This window comes from Podarcis gaigeae (genome assembly GCF_964106915.1).
Source record: "Podarcis gaigeae genome assembly, chromosome: 7".
Lineage (NCBI taxonomy): Eukaryota > Metazoa > Chordata > Lepidosauria > Squamata > Lacertidae > Podarcis > Podarcis gaigeae.
Window position 1 is genome coordinate 32,872,633 of NC_139683.1, and position 20,681 is coordinate 32,893,313.

The following is a 20,681-nucleotide window of genomic DNA, read 5'->3' on the forward strand; positions in this document are numbered from 1 at the left end:
TGTAGAAGCTGTTCTACTAGACCCAGCCAACGTGACCAATGGTTAGGGGGTGATGGGCGTTGTAGATGGGCCCACAGCTAGAGGGCCACAGTTTCACCACCCTGCTCTAAAGAGAAGTTATAATGATGTGACTTACAAGTGCACCCCTTTTTATATGCCATTTTTATATATAGTCATCAGCAGACTGGGAGAATTCATTACATCCCACCAGAATGCGGCTTGATGGAAGAAGGACATGATCTCTCTAACTCCCATTCTCTCTGCAAAGAGATCCCTTAGGAGCTATAGGATTTAATAAAGCCTTTTCCTTTCATCAGCTGAAGAGTTCCTGAGGGTATAACCCAGCACACTGGGACTTGGGTTGCTTTTGATTACATAAAATAACAGTGTTCTTCATAGCAACTTGCTTAAATTGAAATGGGCATGACTGCATTCCAAGAAAGCTTGGTTCTAGTTGGTTTGATGCTAATTATTACCATTTGATTTAGTGCTGAGATCAGCTAGTTCTCATCATTTCCTGCCAAACTGAAACTGAATTGAACTGTTGTACATGCCACTGAATTATTGTGGAAAATTAGAGTGACTCTTTTCCTTGGTTCTCCCTACACTGTTTTAACTTTCAGGTGAGATAATTTTTCAGCTTTCCTGCACTGGTTTTCAGTAAGGACTTCCCTTTTTACTATTTGGGTTGAATAAAATTGTGCAAATTTTAATTGTGGGGTGGGGAGGTTGTGGGGAGTCCACTGTATTGCCAGTCAAATAGGATCACAATAAGCAAACAAGCATCTTGCTACAATTCCACCTTCGTTTGTATTTTTTAAAGTTTCCATTTAGGGTGTTTATTTGAGATTAATTAGCAAAATTGTGCAAGATACATTTTTTTAAAAAAGATTATCATCCCGCCCCAAATTTCTTTAAAACAAGTACAAGGAACTGAAAGACAAATATACTGTTGTGAGTTTGGGGAGGGGGGGGCTGTATGTCTGAGTTCCTTCCAATTCATGGAACCAGTTGCGATTCAAATTGCTGGAATAGCCAGGCAAGATCCTTGCTAATGGCCCAAGTACGGGTTGTTAAGGTAACAAAGGAATTGGCTCTGCCAGAGGACAAATGGGTGGGTCCCCCTCTTAAAAATGTCTTTTAGTTAGAAAGACAAAGTCCACAGTTGAGGTGTGTAAGCTAGAAGCAAGGTTGCAGGCTGGGCAGCTGAGAGACAGAGCCGCGCCTGATCTTTGCTTGAATCCAAGGTTGTGGCTATAGGAGAAGCAAACCTTTTTGGGGTGTTAATGTTGTGAGCCCCTTCATTGTAGGCTCAGGTTGTATATATGTGTAAATGAACCATACATCATAAAGACACGGCAGTATCTGCTGTCCCTCATTCCAAGGAAACCAAACCTTGGAAAAGCATGATTGGCCTGGTTTTAGAAACAATTCTCTCTATGCAATAAAGAATAGATAGCAGATGCCTGGGCAGAGCACATAAATAAAGTCTTTCCTGTTTTGATGACAGAAATCAGAGAAATACAAGAGTGGGTGAAAACAAAGATGCTATTAATTTTAACTTCAGTAAAGATGATAGGTCACACTGATTTAATGTAATTTAACTTATTATTGGGTTTTAAACTGTTTATATGCATATTACAACATTTGTAATCTAGGCGATGTAATAATGTTTGTATATAAAGGGATGAACATTAATAGCCCATAACAGAAATGCTACATATGTAACAAATGATCTCAGAAGAGATTAAGCATATTTGGATTTGGTTGATTCTAGGAGAATATGGAATGAGAACAAGAAATATGGGTGTAGGAAGACATGAATATTCAATAACCATTTTGCACAATCCCCTTGGGTAATGTTTATGCCTTTTAGTGTTGAGAAATATTTAGTGACAGAAATATTTATGGGAGCTGAATTCTGGCATGCATGCATGTGTATCCATGGAAACTGTACAACAAATTCCTACCCTAGCTACATATTCAAAACCATAATAACATTTCCCATACCAATCACAGCTCAATAGTAGATCTGAATTTCATCAACCTGCAGTCATTCTACAGATAATCTGCTTAACATAATTTTTAAATGGAAAAATGGTTACTTTTTTAAAAAAACATTCTGGAATCTAAGGCTGTACCCAGCAGACACAGCAATCCTATTTCTGGAGTGCCACCAGCAGAGCTCTGCAGAGTATCTGCAGCCTGGGCACTCAATAGTAGTGGCAGCAGCAGCTGAAGGTAGGGCAGGCAGATTAGGCAACATCTGGAAGGCCTTTGGTTCTCCACTCCCTGACCTTCACCTATCAGCTGGATCATCCCCGCAGGAGGTACCTTCTTTCTGGTACCATTTTCTACTGTTTCTTATGGACATGAATTCTAATTTCCCTTATTTTATCTCTGTTGCCAATACAGTCAACTTGCTAAATCCAGAAAGGTGAAATATAGACTACTTGATTTTCACATTACAAAAATGTTGTGTCTATACCTGTGCTGTGTGTGTGCATGCACACATTCTTTTCCCTGTGAATAATTTCACAATTCCAATATGCTAGTGGCTGGGAAATATATGGAAAATCTTTATTCTTAATCCTGAATATTCCTTACACATTGTTTCCGGGTAAATCACACCAACATCTGGATAGGTTCTTGAGGCTAAGGCTTCAAATTAATCTCACATTGTCTGTCACTGATTAAATTAAAACACAGGCAAGTTGTTGTTTTAGCTGAAGCTTAACAAGGCAAAGATCTGTCTATAGAAACTGTTTATGCACGCACATTTCCTTGTAGAATGAAAGGTTTCCTTAGAAAAAAAGAAAGGGGGGGCAGGGATAAGGAAATTACATATGAAGAGGGGGGAGAGACAACATAAGAGAAATGATGCAATACCATGAATGAATTAAAAGGAAATGTAAAAACAAGACCTGCCTTTCAATCCTTTTCTTGATTATTAAGTATCACATTTCGCTTGTATTTAGGTTTTATCATTAAGGTAGTTTGCCAATCAGTTATGCATTACAGTTTCTGTAATGCACTGTTTTGCTATTGTAGATAATATCATTGCTTTTGTGCCCTGCTATGTTCAGTAACCCATCTTCATTTCTGTCCTGTGGAGATTTCTGGTCAGCAGGGCCCTCCTTATCATTAGGCAGAGTGAGGTAACCACCTGAGGTGGCAGATGCTAAGAAATGGTGATGCCAGCACCCTGGCTGTTCCTTCTCATTCCTCGCCCAGCCATTCGCCTCTGCTGAAGGGAAGAGCGATGTGTGTCATGCAGCCTCTCCCACAACCCCCTGAACTAGCTGGGTGCCCCAGGTGCAGACAAGATTATTCCCTTTGCTAATGTTGGAGAAGTAATCCACTGCCAGTCCGGTTTCTTTCCATTTCTCCTCTTTCATAGGCATATACAGTCAGATTATGAGTTTTTCTTATCACAGAAAGGAACTGCTTCAGCAACAGCCCATTCTGTGGCATCAAGTGGGATACCAAACAGAAGAAGTTCCCCAACCCCTTTGAGAGCTCTTCTGAACAAGGTAGGATGGTGTGTTTGCTTGTGTGCAGGGAGTGGCTTCTGGTGGAGGTGAAAATCAACAAAAAACAGACTTCTATTCTAAGACAGGTGAACTTAGGTAACTTTCCGTAACTTCTTTCCATGAGCATCCTTACATTAATTTATCTTAGGATTTAACCCTGTGTGAAGAGACCTGTTTCATCTGGTTAAGGCAGTTCTCCAAAGCTCCTATTAGCAAGCCACTCATGGGAAATCTGCAATATTGTTGACTGTGTGGGACACTTTCTGTCCCCAAACCTCTAGCCTGGAGTTTTAAATTAGTCACAGGATCCATGGCCCTTATGCAGGAAAAAAAATATTTACCGGTAATCTGATTATCCTGTCATTTCCAGACAGGTAACAAATAACATATTGATGTTTCAGCATGCTTCATTAGAATGAACACTTCATCATTATAATGCAAAGAGAATGTTTTTGTAATGGATCCAGCACTAAAAGCTTCAGTTTTCTTAAACCTGATTATTTTTATCCACTTGTTTTCTACAGGCCCACAGCTTTGTCCTGCATCCTCAGGGAACCTTGATGGTAACTCAAGGATGTGGTCAGTCAGTCAATCATTCAGTTACTTTATTTGAATCCATGAAATAGAAATGTAGCACTGCCAGATACAGTGTGAAATATAAAAAATGATTCAATATAAAACACAGTGAACATACACCAAAACTTCACACACAGAACCTGAATTTTGGTTGATTGACGATACTGGCAAAATAAACATACGGAGTAGTGGGAATTACTTGCTGGCCAGTTTAAAACCCAACCTTCTCCAGCTGATAAAATGGTAAGTACACCAGCTGTTTATAAAAGGATAATTAATACGTTTGAAAATTTGCTCTTTGATTACTTTGTAAAAGATTTATGTCATTAACAGAAAGTCTTCACTTTATAACAAAATTAGAATCACCCTGTGGAATGCCCTTCCATCAGACATCAAAGAGATAAACAATTATATGATCTTCTGTAGACATCTGAAGGCAGCTCTGTATCAGGAGGCTTTTAATGTCTGGTGTTTTGTTGTGTTCTTCTATATTCTGCTGGAAGCCATCCAGAGTGGCTGGGGCAACCCAGTCAGATGGGCAGGGTACATGTTAATCATTATCATCATCATTATCATTTAATGATATGCCTTACAAAAAACATTTTAAGGATTTGTTAGTTGTAAAATCTAATAAGAACAATAAAAATCTTATCATGATTAGTTGTATAATCTAATAAAAATCTGCCAACACAATGCTTCTTTTTGTAAAGAAATTATCCCATTTCAGCTTTCACTAGTCACTATCAATAGAAATGAATGAGACTAGTAGATTCTCCATGAATCTCTTCTGGACACGATAAGAATTCTAGTGTAGTGAAGTGCATTCTCTGATCAGGACAATAGCAGCTGATGGAGTTGATTTAGAGTGGAAATGTGGGTTGAACACCTTTTTCTCCTAGCATGACTGCTCCAAGGAAAATCTAACAGTTGTTTTAAAGGGGGAATGGGAAGTTCTGGGAGATCCAATCAAGGATGGCCCATGCCATCATGTCTGGGCTCAGGGCCAGCCCACCCAAGACACAGTGTGAAGCAGCTACCTTGGGCAGCAGAAGCTGCTGAGGGTTCATCCCTGTGGGCACCCTGCCTGCTCCCCTTGCCACCGTTAGAAAAGTGGCACTGGCATCAGTGGAAGTGACACTCAGTGGGTTATCTTCATAGCCAAGTGTTTGCTGTGGAAGCAGCAAGCAAAGGAAATGATCCCATCCTGAAATAACTGATTTAAGACTTGTGAGACCTAACAGTATAGGAGAGGAACTATCAATAGAAGAAAATCAAGATGCAACAAGGGACAATCTATAGTGGAACGGAGAAGTAAAAAAGAGGGTTACACATGCAGACATAACCTAGGAGAAAGGGGCTGAGATGCCTTGTAAGGGAACGAATTAGCTATTGAAGCAAAGTATGAACAATGCAAAGCACCCTTTCTTATCCCATCATCATCCTGTATATTTCTTCCAATAGGTTTTAAGTTTGTTTCCCCCCATAATGAAACCCAAAGTCACTTATGGATTGACATTTTGGTATGTATGTAATGTTTAATGTAAAGTGGCTTCATGCAGAGAACTGAAATGAGACACAGATGATTCATTTACACATTTATTGACTATTCTGCTTATTCTGGCAGACTGAAATGGAGAACAATGCCATTCATTTTACAGACATTTGACAGAAAATAAACAAGTATTTTGATGTTGAACAACTGTACAATACAGACTACCACATGCATATTTAAATGCTGATTGGTGCAGAAATATTTAGCTGATCAGCAAAAAACTAGTATAACAAAAAAAAAATCACATTTCCGTTTCATTGATGTTAAAATGCAGCTGATATGGAAACATTGATACGAATACCATTATATGTGAAGTTCTATTAATGGTGCAAGATGGACAGCGGAGGGGTGGGGGTGGGGAGTTAAAGTGGTATGCTCTCTACAGAAAAATAAAAGGTGAAAACAAGACATTTCTAGTAAATACAAAGATGCAACAAAGCATGCATGATGCTGTTACCATTGCAAAATGCCCTTACAAGAACACTGTAATTTTCAGTCCTGCTCCATCCCTAAAATAGAAGTAATATATACAACAAAAGCAGCAGACTCTCCCATTTTGGATGGGGCATTTTGTAAAGGCAGATGAATGAGATTAGATGAGACTTATCATATATGCACATATCTCCTATCCCAAAAGGAAGCTTTGTTTTTTAAAAAGGAGAATATGTTGTTAGTATAGCAGTTTACAGTGAAATGCTGCCATTCGTTCAAAACTGAGCGATAGTAAAGACACAGCTATTGTGCCAGTACAATTTTAAAAAATACTGTTGTGCTTCCCTCCCCCACCACAGTATTTGTAGCGTCCATAGAAGAAAACATTGTTAAGTAAACTCAGTCCATGCTACTGTAGATATGAAACAAATATGGGAGATAACATCTAACTGATAAACATGAAACAGTACATATTGAGTGGTTATTTACAGTTATCTCAATGCAACAGGCTAAGTGCTAAGTGCTGTTTGTTACTGAAAACTGATCTCTAAATGTTTAGATTTTTATCTGCATGGCTGGCACTGACTTGCATATGATGAACGTGGCTAAAGCTCTGAGAATATATAGAGGAATAACACTAAAACTCTGCCCTCGGCCCAGGGATGTGGGAAGCAATTCTTTCTCTCTCCAATACTCTGACCTAGACAGACAGGAAACCACTTTGCCTGAACCCACAGTAAATGAACCGATCTTTTAGTTTCAGCTTGGCTTTGGATATTGCTTTTTGAGGGCTGGCTTACTCAGAGATCCCTGTGTGCAAGCAGAAAGTGTTTCCACTGACACACGGCTGTGCTGATTTTTCATCTGGCTGTAGCTTGCTCAGGAGAAGCCACTCCAGGGGGACGTTCTCAAAAGCAAAACAGCACGCTTAAGGTGAACAGAAGCGCTTTCTGCCATCACGTGGGGATCTTTGGACCCAAGGTTCCATCCCTATTGTGAGAACGAATCTGAAACCTCCCTGTGTAAGCAGCATGATGAAGTGAACATACAGGGAGACAATGGAAAAATTAAATAATAATTTCATGTAACACCCAATATGGAGAAAAGCCTATCCATACTTTTTTCAGGACATAAATATACATGGTTGAGAAGCTGATTTTCCATCATTGTCCACTTATGTAGTAGCCATTTACATTTAAGACATGGGCAGAAAACACTCTGCAGGCAGGTTGTGGTCTTGTTTCTTATAAATCAGAAGCAGCTCCAAGAGAGCAGCAGCCCATTTGCTTTCATGGCCAGCTGTGGCTTCTGTGGAGTTGGATTTTGATCAGCCCTATGCCTATAATATTTTTGGACTACAACTCCCATAATCCCTGACCATTGGCCATGCTGGCTAAGGCTGATGGGAGTCCACCAGCATCTGGAGGGCCCCAGACTGTGGAAGGCTGATCACCTTGTTACATAATGTGAGTGTACAGAATTGCTGCCTCCATACTAATACTGCTTGCTGTCCCAGTAGAGTTTGACACTTAATGAACAGTATTTTGAGTGCTACACTCTGTCGCTGGGAGCAATTACTTAGACCACTGTGTCCTCTTTGAAGATTGCTCACTCGTTATAATAAAGGTGAAAGGCTGCATTGGCTAGGATCCAAACAGATTCATGCATGAACAGAAAGAACGCCACGTGTGTGTGATGTGATTTGCCAGTTTTGCTTTTCATATTGTGTTGCAATACATTCCAGGGATTTGTTGATCCTCAGGGCACCTTTCTCTCTGTGTGTTTGTGCTGTGCTTTAAGAAGCAAAGGTGGGAAAGGGGTGTGTGCAGCTCTTCTGATATTTCTCATAGTAAGTGAGCTGCCAAGGTGGCATGCACATATTTGTTTATCTGGAAGAACCTCCATTTCACTGCTGCTATGACACTGGGCTTGACCAAAGATTAGTAGCTTGATGCTTATGCATATGTAAAAGAGGAATGGGAAGAGTCAAGTCCCTAAACAAAAGTCCCCAAAGTGCTCAGGCACATAGAGGGGATACAAGAAAGTAGCCTTTAGGCGTCAGCACATTGAAACAAACCCCCAGCTATTACAAAAATGCCAGGCATACTTCTGTGCACCTGGCAGGCTTCCTCAAACTCAGCCCTCCAGATGGTTTGAGACTACAGTTCCCATCATCCCTGACCACTGGTCCTGCTAGCTAGGGATCGTGGGAGTTGTAGGCCAAAAACATCTGGAGGGCCGAGTCTGAGGAAGCCTGTGCTACAGAAACCTGCAGGAAATGGGGGCGGGCAGCATCCCAACATGAAAAAGCTAAAAAAGGAAGGAAGCCAAGCAGGTGCTGATTTGGGGAGGAATTTTTTTTACATGCGCTGTGCTCAAAACAATTGCAAAGTATAGTCTTTCTGGGCTAAAATAAATAAATAAATTTGCACTGCCTTGTTCCAAAAACAAATTAAGAGCATGAAACCCACTAAGGGAACCATTCTAACTCCCTCCTGGAAGGAGAGGAGCCGCCACATCCAAAGCACCTGCCTCTCATGCTGTCCTAGGTGAAAGGTGAGGGCAATTCCTCCCTCAGCTCTGGTATAGCAGAGAGGCCCAAATTAGAGTCACTGCTGGTACCTGGACTGGTTTTGAATCCAGCAAATCCTTGGCTGACCCAGCTCCATTCCTTTCTCACCCCTCCCTTCCCCAGAAATGTCCCATTTCAGGAGTTTTTACTAGTTACCACTGGCAGGGATACCAGAGGTAGTAGCATCTGTCTGCCTGTGCTTTCAGCAGGTCCTAGGGGAACATTTGTGGTGGTGAAGGATGCTGCCAGCAGAGCCAAGCAGAGGGACACTTCTGCCACATCCATACTCTCTCCATCACAGTGGGCCAGGTTTGGGGGGCTGGATTGCTTTGTAAGGCTGCAATTGAACTTGAACCCAATGGAGCTTAGGCAGACGGCTGTAATGTAAGCAAGCTTCTGCAGCTTGCTTCATTGGAATAATTCAGTGCAAATTCTTTTTGTCCCTGAGAAAATCTATGTATTAAACTGCATTAAGCACATCACATATCACTACAGAAAGGTGTAAACTTGGTTTGAACATCAAAGTGGGACACAAAAAGTGAATGTGTCCACCACTGGCAATGCTTGCTGAACAATAACGCTTCCAAGTCTCTGACAAGCTATTTATCAATTGTACACAGCCGAACTCGGCTTGGTGAGTTGCCAGCAACACCACCTCCCATTTATCACAGAACAAAGCCAAATCAGTGATCGAGTGCCAGGTAGATATCAGCTAAGTAGAGAGAAATGAGTTGCTTTGGAAAACTTGTGGCAAAGAGTCACAGGTTATTAAATGCACCCCTTTAGCATATTTGAATACCTTTGTCTCCCCATTAGAAAATGGGGCAGAAGAGAACCCTAGACTAGCACTGCTGAAAAATATACTATTATCTTATAATGTCATATAGCTAGAAGAGCATCCTTGCTAAACTCTTAGTATGCAACCATTTTTGGCTACATCACACTTGGATTCAGTTGGTGAAGCTAGCCAGAGGATGGCAGTCTTAGCAGGCAATCCCCAACAGCAATGAATGGGATTTTTTATGTTGGTTTCAAGAATAGTGGTGGATGGGCAAGCAATATAGGGTTGGAACAAAAGTCTTAACGTTGACTTTTGTGACAATAGTTACCTTACTATACAAGCAACAGGTAATTAAACATAGCAGTAGTATGTTTTTAAACATGCCTTAGGTACTCACAGGTACTCTGCCTTTCCTTCTCCCTCTTGTTGCTGTGTTTCTTCCTGTAGTTTGAGGGTTGTTTTCCATTTCCTTTCCTTTCCTTTCCAAGTTTACTGTGACCAAATACTGGAAATGCTGTTACCAAAACTATGCATTAGTCAGGACACAAAGTTTATGCCATAATAAAAATCTGTGACACTGTTTTGTTTTACCTGTAATTTGAGTTTGCTTTTGAAGTACAAACAATGACTTATGTGATGTTGTAGAACCATAATGAACATGGAGTGGTAATGTGATGTCAGATGTTGTTGTTCCATAAGATAGAAAGGAACAATCTATCTCAGGGTAGCCAACATGGTGCCCTCTGCATGTTGCTGGACTAGAGTTCCCATAATCTCTGACTACTGACAATACTGACAGGGGTAGATGGGAGTTGGAGTCCAATAACATCACTTGAGCACCACATTCGCTGCCCTGGACTAAGTGTAGAACATATAGTTGCTTACAGGCTATCTAGATGGTATGCTATCTTTAGTAAAGCTTCGGTTCTTAAACCCGTTTTAGGAAGAGGACACAATGTTTATTACCCTTTATAGAGGCCCATATGTATGAAAATAAATGAAACACCTTCTCTTTCTCCACTATCCAAAAATAAGTTCATGATCTTGAGCTTGCCTCAAAGGCATCCTCTTGTGTTAATGATCATTTTTGTGTGTGGCACAAATGGAATTACTCCTAACAACATATGTGAGGTCAGATTCAGATAAGCTTAGAACATTTTTGTATCCAGTAGCAAAGGGCTTCCAAATTATTGCTTAATGGACATAGCTTGGGAGACAAAAAGTTGTATCCAACTAAGTTTTATTCAGGATAGACCCAATAAAATAAATGGACCTAAGCTAAGTCATGTTCATTAATTTCAATGTCTATTCTGAGTATAGCTAACACCGGATACAATCCAAAGTCTTGACACATATGTAGAATGAAGCCAGTACTAGCCAAGGGGAAGGAACGTCAACATGTATCTCATATGGTACATCAGCAGGGCTCTGAAGATAGGAATAGTTTATTACATATGAAAAGAGCATATTTTAGCTTTGGATCCTTCCACCTATAGCTCATGATAGAACAGTCATGGTAGCCAACAAGTGTTTTCCCTGGGTAAGGATTATGAATGAAACTAGGATTTCATTGAAATCAGTGACCAACCTCCCATTTTCAACCGAAGCCCAAGGTTTCATTTAGCCTTTGGTTTTGTTCTTTATATGGTTGTCATTATGAAGACAGATCAAATAGGGCAGCGTGGTGTTAAAAAAGTACAGAAATTACAGAGCAATGTCTTTTAAAAGCTAGTTAGCATTTAGTCTCAGTCAATGGGAATATCTATCAGTAAAGCAAGAGACATAAACAAAGGAGGTTCATAAAATAAAATGGAGGTCATTGAAAAGGATTAAGCAGAATGCCACATAATTAACTTAAATCATATGCAGAAATATAATTACCTGGACAGCCATGAAGAACAAATGCATATTTTGAGACCTAATGACCAGACATTGTTTTTTGTTTTTTAAGAAATGACATTTAACTGTATTATTAATTCTTAAGAGAAATATCTGGAGATACTGTATTTAAAAACAAAGGCAAGTATTAAAAAGGGCCTAAGAATTGGAAAAAAATAAAGATGACTTTTGCTGTGCTTGGTATTTGGTCCAAAAGACACATATTAAATACATGATGGTGACATTTCCTTACAAAAGTAAAACCTGAGGGCAACAGGATAAGGCCCAGTTTTCTCTTTGAAGGCTGTTGCAGCCAAATAGAAAAAAGAATGGAAAAGAAAAAAGGAAAGGAAATTAAAGGAAAATTTCCTTTAAGAAAGCATATGAGAAATTTTGAATTCTGCTCAGCTATATTAGAAATTATTCTCTTGAAGCTAACATGAATTTTAAGTGGTCTGTACTGAGTAAAATCAGTGTAAGTGGGTAAGGTTTTATGTTGAAGAACTCCCCCCCCCAAATTAGAATATTGTTTTTATTAGAAAATTAAAATTATTAAGCTTATAGGTCCAATATTGTTTTGTGATTTGAAAATATTTTTAATGCATTTAACAGCTTCTTTAAATTTGCAGAAATAATGATTCTACTAAAATTATTGAAATTTGGGTAAAAGGTACATAATTTGGAAAGTTCTGTTAACATGCTGTTTTATCTTATTGCAGGAGAGCTTTTATCCTATTGATTAATATAGAATGCATGTGATGGAAGAACATGAAGAAGAAGAAATCCACAGAAGTTTCAAAAGATTTTGTTAATTTGTTAATTAATTGCAATAATTAGATATGGAAAACCCGATAGAGCAAAACTGCTCACAGCAAAGTCTGTATAAAACACCACTTTTGTAAAATTGAAGCAGAGGCTGGGCACAATGAAAAGATTGTCTACTCTGAGTTTTCCAACTTTGCTCATAAAGCAGCAATCCTTGTCTGTTGATTCAAGAAAGAGTAATCATGTTGGTATTCTGAAATTAATAAGTTATCTAAAATTGGGGCGCCTAGTGGTAAAGAAGTGGTGGACAAAAGCCACAGTACTCCTAAAGAGATTTTAGAAGCAAACTTACAACCACAAAAAAATAAGATATTAACAATAGTGCATACAGCAATCGTAACTGTAATACAAACTTTTGAACTTTTAAATATAAAATACGGTAATCATTTTTTCATGGCCATTTGGCACATTTTATTGCCATAGAAATAATTTTATTATGTAACGTAATGGTGTCCTTGTCTTTGTTTTGATTTGATTTTGGCAGTTCTTATATCAAGTTTTCAATTTCTGGTCATTAAATCTTGCACAGTCTAAACAGAATTTTACTCAAAACTTGCAAATTTATCTGTGAAATCTATGCAAATAAAAATAATTTGAGCTATTATTTACTTCACAGATAGATGAGAAAACACTGTCATTTACTTAAACAAACAGCTTATACTTTATGAGCTTTTAAACAGAAAGCAAAATAGGTGAGATGCTTTAAGAAGAAGTTGCAATTTTGCAACATAAGTCTGTACAAATCCTCCAGGCAGCAAACTGTGAAGGAAGTACCTGTGTCCCGGGAAATGTATTTTCCACATATCCTTGATAACTGTAGAGCTCCCCACAAACCCAAACTATTTACAAATGTATGCATTTTGCAGGCTCAAAGCACCTTGTTTCACACCATTATGAACACATGCATCGGCATTTCATCCTTTCATGTGCAAATTCCCAAAATTCATTATAACCAAGAGCAAAAAAAGTTAAAATATTTTTTTAAAAAAAGACTTATCTACAATCATTAGTGAAAGGACCAAAAATGTCAGACGTTGCAGAATATGGGCTCCTAAAAGAGCTCTTTATTTTACTCACTGTTCTTGCATCATTTTTTTAACTGATTTTTTCTCCTTTTTTGTTACAAAAAAGCAGATTTTCCACTTTTAAATTAAACAGTACTTAAACTAATCAACTCTTCATGCCATGCAAAAATAACATTTTTTTTTTTACTTCTGAGGCTTCCCATGTTTTAGTTCATAGGCATTACTAATTGTGGTTTTAAGAAATCAGTTTTTGTCATTATTGCTCTCCTGACTAGTCACATGCTGGTTTCCCGTGTGGGACAGTAGCCAGTTTCTCCAGGATTTGTATGGATTTCTGGGGAAAACAAGTGGTTTTCCATTTTGTGACCTTCTTGGCTATTGTCCCCTTTTACATCCCCCCCGGCACAGTAAATGTCTTGTGTACAGTTTTGCCCCAAGATTTTGGGGGAAGAAGAGCTGACTCGAGGCTCTTCTGTTAAATGGTTCCCATCTTTGTGTTTTTCCCCGTAGCAGTTTGTCTTGATATCCTGCTCTTTGTCATGTCTTGTCATTCCAGGAATCTCCATGAAGTCGTCTTCTTCTCCAGTGTCCATTTCGGTGAAGCTTCTCCTCTCTTTGGAAGGGAAAGTAAACAGCTTTTGTTTTGGAAACAGAGAAGGGGATGATTTCTTAGGAATGCTCTGGCAAACCATGGAGGCATCAGCACCCAGCAAGGGCCTGTCGCCGTGTGGTGAATTCTCTTCTAAGAGAATGGTGCTGATATGCTGAGGAGGGGTGGATTGCATGAAATCTGCTGCTGTTGTTACTGGAAGTGGCCTTGCAGTGCTCGGTGGCGTTTGTGGAGCACCACCTCTGTTTTCCTTAAAATTAACTTTAAGGGACCTTGCTTTTAATGGATTGCTTCCTTTGAGAGAACTTTTGGGACTTAACATGGAGCTGTCAAAGTGCAAAGGGCCATGAAGCAGAGACTGGGAGCCAGCGTTATCCATGTTCATGGCTGTATCAACTGGGGAGTAGTCAAAGGTGACATCTCTGGGGGCAAACATTTTATCCTTGGTGTGTGATAAAAACTGAGAACTCTTTGCTCTTTGGTCTTCCAAATGGACAGAGTCAGGTGGGAACCTTAGCTGCAGGTGAGAACCAGAGTATGGGGGCAAGGGAGACCGATCTGTCTCAGTGAAATCGGTTGCACAGCTGGCAAAGCTATCAATGCTGGAAATGCTTCTCATGTCTGTCACTATGTCTCTGGGCCCTGACATGGATGGTTCTCCTTGCCCAATAACCTCTTCCATTTCAATTTCCTCCTCATATAAGGGAGGTTTCGCTGACGGGCCTTGGTAGTTGGCATTGAGATTAGGTTGAGACTGAGTTTTAGTAATTTCATTGTATAACATTTCGAGTTTCTGAGCACTCAAGTGTTGGGGGCTGGAGGCTGTGACAATATTGTTGAGCTTTTCGTTGGTATCTTGCTGGCTTACTTCCTGATATTTATTCTCCAAGGACTTGTTAGAACTTGTTTCAGACATTGTCCTTCTGGCCCATTTCCACCGGCTTGGAGATAAGTGGTTATCGTCAGGGGTTTCCTTGGAGTTGGCTGCTTCCTCAGTCTTACCGGAATCCACGGCTACATCAATCAGTTCCATGCTGCGGGCAAAGGCATCTTTTAGATTCATTGAGACAATGCTTCCATTTCTTTTTGCTCGCTCAAGTGCCTCCCTTCGTTTAATGGCTTTCTCCTGCCGTTTTTGCTCCTTATAAAACTCAGAGAAATTGTTTACTATGATGGGAATAGGTAGAGCAATTACCAGCACTCCAGCAATGCAACACAATCCTCCAACAATTTTACCTAGTAAAGTCTTAGGATATATATCACCATAGCCTACTGTAGTCATAGTGATGGTGGCCCACCAAAATGATGCAGGGATACTAGTAAACTTCGTAGCATCTTCGTCTTTCTCAGCAAAAAATACAAGACTGGAAAATATCATGATACCCATTGCTAAAAATAATATCAATAAACCCAATTCATTGTAACTCCTCCTGAGTGTGAATCCTAAAGACTGAAGGCCTGTAGAGTGTCTGGCAAGTTTAAGGATCCTGAGTATCCTCATAATACGGAATATCTGAACAACACGGCGGACATTTTGGAACTGCAGCACACTTTTGTTGGATTCTGTGAGGAAAATGGTGACATAGTAGGGTAAAATGGCCAGCAAGTCAATCACATTTAATGGACCTTTGAAGAACTTCCACTTGTTTGGAGATGACAGGAAACGCAAAAGGTACTCCATAGTGAACCAAGCTATACACACAGCTTCTACATGTGCTAGCTGGGGGTTGTCATTTAGTTGTCCAAATTCATCAATTACTTGAAGCTCAGGTAGAGTGTTGAGTGACAAAGCAATGGTGGACAGCACAATGAACAAAATAGATACAATGGCCAAAATCTGTAAAACAAAAATAAGCAAAAAAAATGTAGTTAGCAAATCATAATGGATATTAGAAGTTCATCCTCAGAAATAGTGCACTAATAGGTTTGCAGGTCATCATATTCATCTCACTGCAATTAGACAAGATCTGCTATACCCAGTCACCCTGATTAGTTCATGCAAGATCCAGGATGAGGAATCTCTGGCGCTTCAGATGCCGCTGGACTACAGTTTCCATAATCCCTGACTACTGGCCATGATGGCTAGTGCTGATGGGAGTTGGAGAACAACTGGGGCTGGATCAAAACTTCACCCTCTGCAAACAGAAGAGCTCCTTCTGTCCACACTGGCCTTTTGATGGAGAAATCTCACTGGTGAAAGTGGCTGACCAAGGCAACTCACGCCAATTTCCCTTTTCCCATGCAGCTTCCAGTGTTCTGGAGGGTCCTCCAACCTGTCACATAATATTTTCATAGGATCTTGTGTCTAGGAGGGGAAATCAGCAAAAGAACCCAACTTCTGTCTGCTCAGAGGATGCTCCCACCAGTGGGAGTGAAGTTTGGGTTTAAGTCATACTGACTTTGGCAAAAATCCACCAACTTCAAACATATGTATAAATCAGACCATATTCTTAAGATGAACAATCATTAACATTTGTCAAATTAGAGAAATATATGTGATGGCATAGTTGTAGATATTTTGTGGGTGTGTACACACACACACACACACACACCACACACATAATTATCTGTCATTCAAGGAGTGTACATGATTTTCCCTTTCTTCATTTTATCAGCACAATAACCCTGTGAGGTAGGTTAAACTGAGAGGCAGTGACCAGCCCTGGGGTGCCCAATGAGTTCCATAGCTGAGTGGGGATCTTAATCCTTGCCTCTCAGTCTGTAGTTCCACACTTTAACCACCATACAGCTCCACTGGGGCATTGCAGTTGACCTGGTGAGACAGAGCACTTGGATATAGTGCCCCAGGAATGGACATTACAGTGAGGCCAATAGCCTAACAGCAGTGTTCCATTCCATAAAGTTTTAACATTTCAGATGCTAGCTATTGTGTACAATAAACAGTAAGACAGATGTTCCGAGAAATGTTCTCTCAGCTGACATATTCCACAATCTTTAAATCATTTTCAGTTACAGCATAAGAAGTATAGAGGTGGGGGAAGAGAAAGAAGCTCAACATCCTTTAGCATTTCACTTTTTATCACTTAGTTCAATTATTTGAAAGCTGAAAGAAAATGGACAGCCTTAAGATTACATGAGAAAATGCTATGCTCAATGAATTTATCGAAGTGCAATGCAATTTCTCCCCTTCAGAGAAAACAGTAATTTTCTGTTTTCCATGAAAAGTACAAAGGCAAACTGTGTTCTGCCTTGAATTTCAGTTTGGACTTGTGAAGTACCAAAACATACATATCCTTTTATCCCTATTTTTGGGAAATTGTTCATTTTAAGCCATCTTGTTTCCAACGACACATAGGTGCAAGCAAATACCCACGTACCTACCTACATTGGCTGCGGTCTCAGGCATACTCATCTGGGAGTATGTCCAATAGAGCTCAATGGAGCTTATGTCTGAGTAGACAGGATTGTGCTATAGGTTAGTTGAGCTTAAACCCATCACAATAAACGGGTCTTAAGTCATGACTAATTTGTCTCATTGATTTCATTGGGACCTTAGTTCAACTTGTGGGAAATTGCAGTCAAACAGGCTTGCAGGCTTTCCATATGCATCTGGTTGGCCACTGTAAGAAAAGGATGCTGGACTAGATTGGTTTTTGCTCTGATCCAGCAGGGATCCAATTTAATAAGCGTTCATGTAGCAAGAGCCAGAAGTGTTCCCTCCCTGTGAAAAAAAAGTTAGAAAAGCCCCACAGCTATCAGGGTTGGGGGAGCTATGAGTACAGTGTTGTTGATGTCTCGCACAACAGCTTCACTGTATTAATGTTACACTGCAAGGCAGCTCTCTTTCAAAATATGATTGTTCTTATTTTCTACTGTTTTAGTGGCTTGCAATCTATCTTTCCCATTTAAAGAAGGCAACAAAATATGTTTCCAGTATTTCCCTTGGATTATTTAATGTCAGGAGAAATATTGGTTAATTTTACTTTTTTTGTTTTACTAGGAGATTCTGCATGCAGATGAGACATCTCTTCTGTTGTGAGTTACGTTTCATTCCCCTTAGAAGACAGCAAAGTATGGACAGTGTTAGGAATATTTCCAGATACAACTCTGTCTTTGTGAAGTAATTTGTGAATGAATAAAACCCCTTTCTTTCTCCGTAGTGTTAAATATTTAGTACATCTCAGTAATCTCTGTTGGTACATCTCCAATTTTTAACTGGCATTAAAAGCTGGCTTTGTTCCTGTGCACCTAATTTGCTTCTTCATCACATCCATCACTATAACAGAACAATTTCAACATCATTATATAGAATGGGAACAGGAAGAATGGAAATATAAAAGATGTAGTACAACAGAAATTCCTCCATCTCTTTCACCTATGCAAGAATTTTCAAGATATAATCAAATTTAAGTCACTATGATTAAAACACAGTCAATGTAATGAGCTGGGAAAATGAAGTTCAAACTCAAATATAGCAAGTATAGTACAAATCAAGCTACTGTTCCCCTGCCCCCAAAAGAACAGAATTCTTCCTGATCAACTAACCTATATGTTTTGTTTTTTCATTGTTTATATCCTGCCTTTCCTCAGAGGAGCTCAAGGTGGAATACATGACTCTCCTCTTCTCCATATTTTGCTCACAACAACCCTATGAGGTAGGTTAGGCTGGTCAAGGCCATATGGTGAGTTTCATGGCTGAGTAATGATGTGATCCCTGGTCTCTTAGGTCCTAGTTCAACACCCTAACCATTACACCACACTTCACTGTACAAGCTCCTTTGCAGAACAACAAAAGTGGGTTTCTGTCTCATATCAAAAGCTGTAATCTCTCCTAGTATAAACACAGCTGCGTACACAAAAAGGGATCATCCCATGTCACAATAGTGTTCTCTTCCCTTCTCCTTGGTACGTGCACATGGGGGTATAACCGACTGCTGTACACCAACAATTATCTAAAATAGTACATCTTGGCCGACGAAAATGTACCACTCATTGACTGTCACATCAAAGAAAGCTCAACAACTTTGGTGGATCCCTCAAATCCTGGCTATGCCCATGACTACAACTCCCATCATCCTCAACCATTGACCAATGATCATGGGTGATGAGAGGTGTAGTCCATAACATGTGAAGGATGCCATGTTGTCTACCACCTTGCTGAAGCTATGAAGGTTTGATGCTGGAGAGTCCCATGGACTGCAAGAAGATCAAACCTATCCATTCTTAAGGAAATCAGCCCTGAGTTCTCACTGGAAGGACAGATCGTGAAGCTGAGGCTCCAATACTTTGGCCACCTCATGAGAAGAGAAGAGTCCCTGGAAAAGACCCTGATGTTGGGAAAGATGGAGGGCACAAGGAGAAGGGGACGACAGAGGACGAGATGCTTGGATAGTGTTCTCGAAGCTACCAGCATGAGTTTGACCAAACTGCGGGAGGCAGTGGAAGACAGGAGTGCCTGGCGTGCTCTGGTCCATGGGGTCACGAAGAGTCGGACACGACTAAACAACAACAACACTACCTGGATAGGAGACCACCTAGGAACGCATGTATGCTGCCTTGGGTTCTGTGACAGAAGAAATATGGGCTATAAAAGTTAGAAAATAAAAAAAGAATTCAGATATATCCACTGACTTTTTAAAAAAAGCTTTGATACTGCTTTTGGTTAGTTTCATAAACCTAGTGGCATATTTATAAGTAAGCAATACACTATGTAGTTTTCCCTTGCTATTTTGTCAACTTATGGCAGCAGGATTATGAACCCTGGAAGTATGCATCATCAATATTACGGTGAAATATTAAGTCAGATGAGGTAATTTTTATTTTGTTGAAGAATGGGAGGCTGTCTAGATATAAAATCAATGGCATTATGATAAATGAACAGGAGGTACTTAATGTGCAAGATAAGTCATCTCATTTGAACAACTTGGGAACCATGCTAAAGCCTATTAAGTCCAATGTGTGCTTCTCCAGTAGCTTTATTAGAACTTGATGCCAAATGCCATAGCAGCAATTGAAAATTAGATGCTAAATACCACACTGGCAGCAGGAAATTAGAAAAATGCAAGCTTAAAAACATCACATAAATAATTTAAAAAGAGCACTGGGCAGAATATATGAAATAAATTATTATAAGCAATTACAAGCAGTCACCCCGTCCATTTTTAATAAAATATTTGCTGATTTTTTAAAATAAAAAAGCTGTAGTGTTATAAGCTTTGTGACAGGCAACCATTGCCAGCTATAAGGTAAAGGTAAAGGTACCCCTGCCCGTACGGGCCAGTCTTGACAGACTCTGGGGTTGTGCGCCCATCTCACTTAAGAGGCCAGGGGCCAGCGCTGTCCGAAGACACTTCCGGGTCACGTGGCCAGCGTGACATCGCTGCTCTGGCGAGCCAGAGCCGCACACGGAAACGCCGTTTACCTTCCCGCTGGTAAGCGGTCCCTATTTATCTACTTGCACCTGGAGGTGCTTTCGAACTGCTAGGTTGGCAGGCGCTGGGACCGAGCAGCGGGAGCGCACCCCGCCGCAGGGATTCGAACCGCCGACCTTTCGATCGGCAAGTCCTAGGCGCTGAGGCTTTAACCCACAGCGCCACCAGCTATAGATTGGTGATAAAATAATGTGCATTCTTAACTTTTGGTTGATAGGTTGTTGCCTAAAGAAAAAGTTGTCTCAAACCATTTGGTTGTAGTGAATGTTAATCCTAGGCCCACTGTAATTAAAGTGCATGACTAAATTAGGCCCCTCAGTTCAATGGGTCTACTCTAAGTAGGACCAACACTGGAGACAACCTAATGGTCCCAATCCACTGGAAGTTTGTTGTGCATAGTTGATTTCCAAAGGAGTGAAGTATGATTGCAGAGCTCTGAGGAAAACTTTGTGCAGTAGTGTGATTTTCATTATGTGTTACGAGGTCTTGTTTGTTTGTTTAGATC

The 20,681-nt window shown here is 40.1% G+C and overlaps 1 protein-coding gene across 1 annotated transcript in view; it reads right to left on the reverse strand.

Annotated features, from left to right (window-relative positions):
- Positions 1-5,692: 5,692 nt before the first annotated feature.
- The window catches only part of KCNB2 (potassium voltage-gated channel subfamily B member 2), a 146,226-nt gene continuing 131,237 nt past the window's right edge, over positions 5,693-20,681 (reverse strand). The window contains exon 2 of the mRNA XM_083747628.1: positions 5,693-15,621. Within this exon, the coding sequence (XP_083603754.1) occupies positions 13,450-15,621 (2,172 nt within the window). The 3' untranslated portion in view covers positions 5,693-13,449. The remainder of the gene's footprint in view (positions 15,622-20,681) is intronic.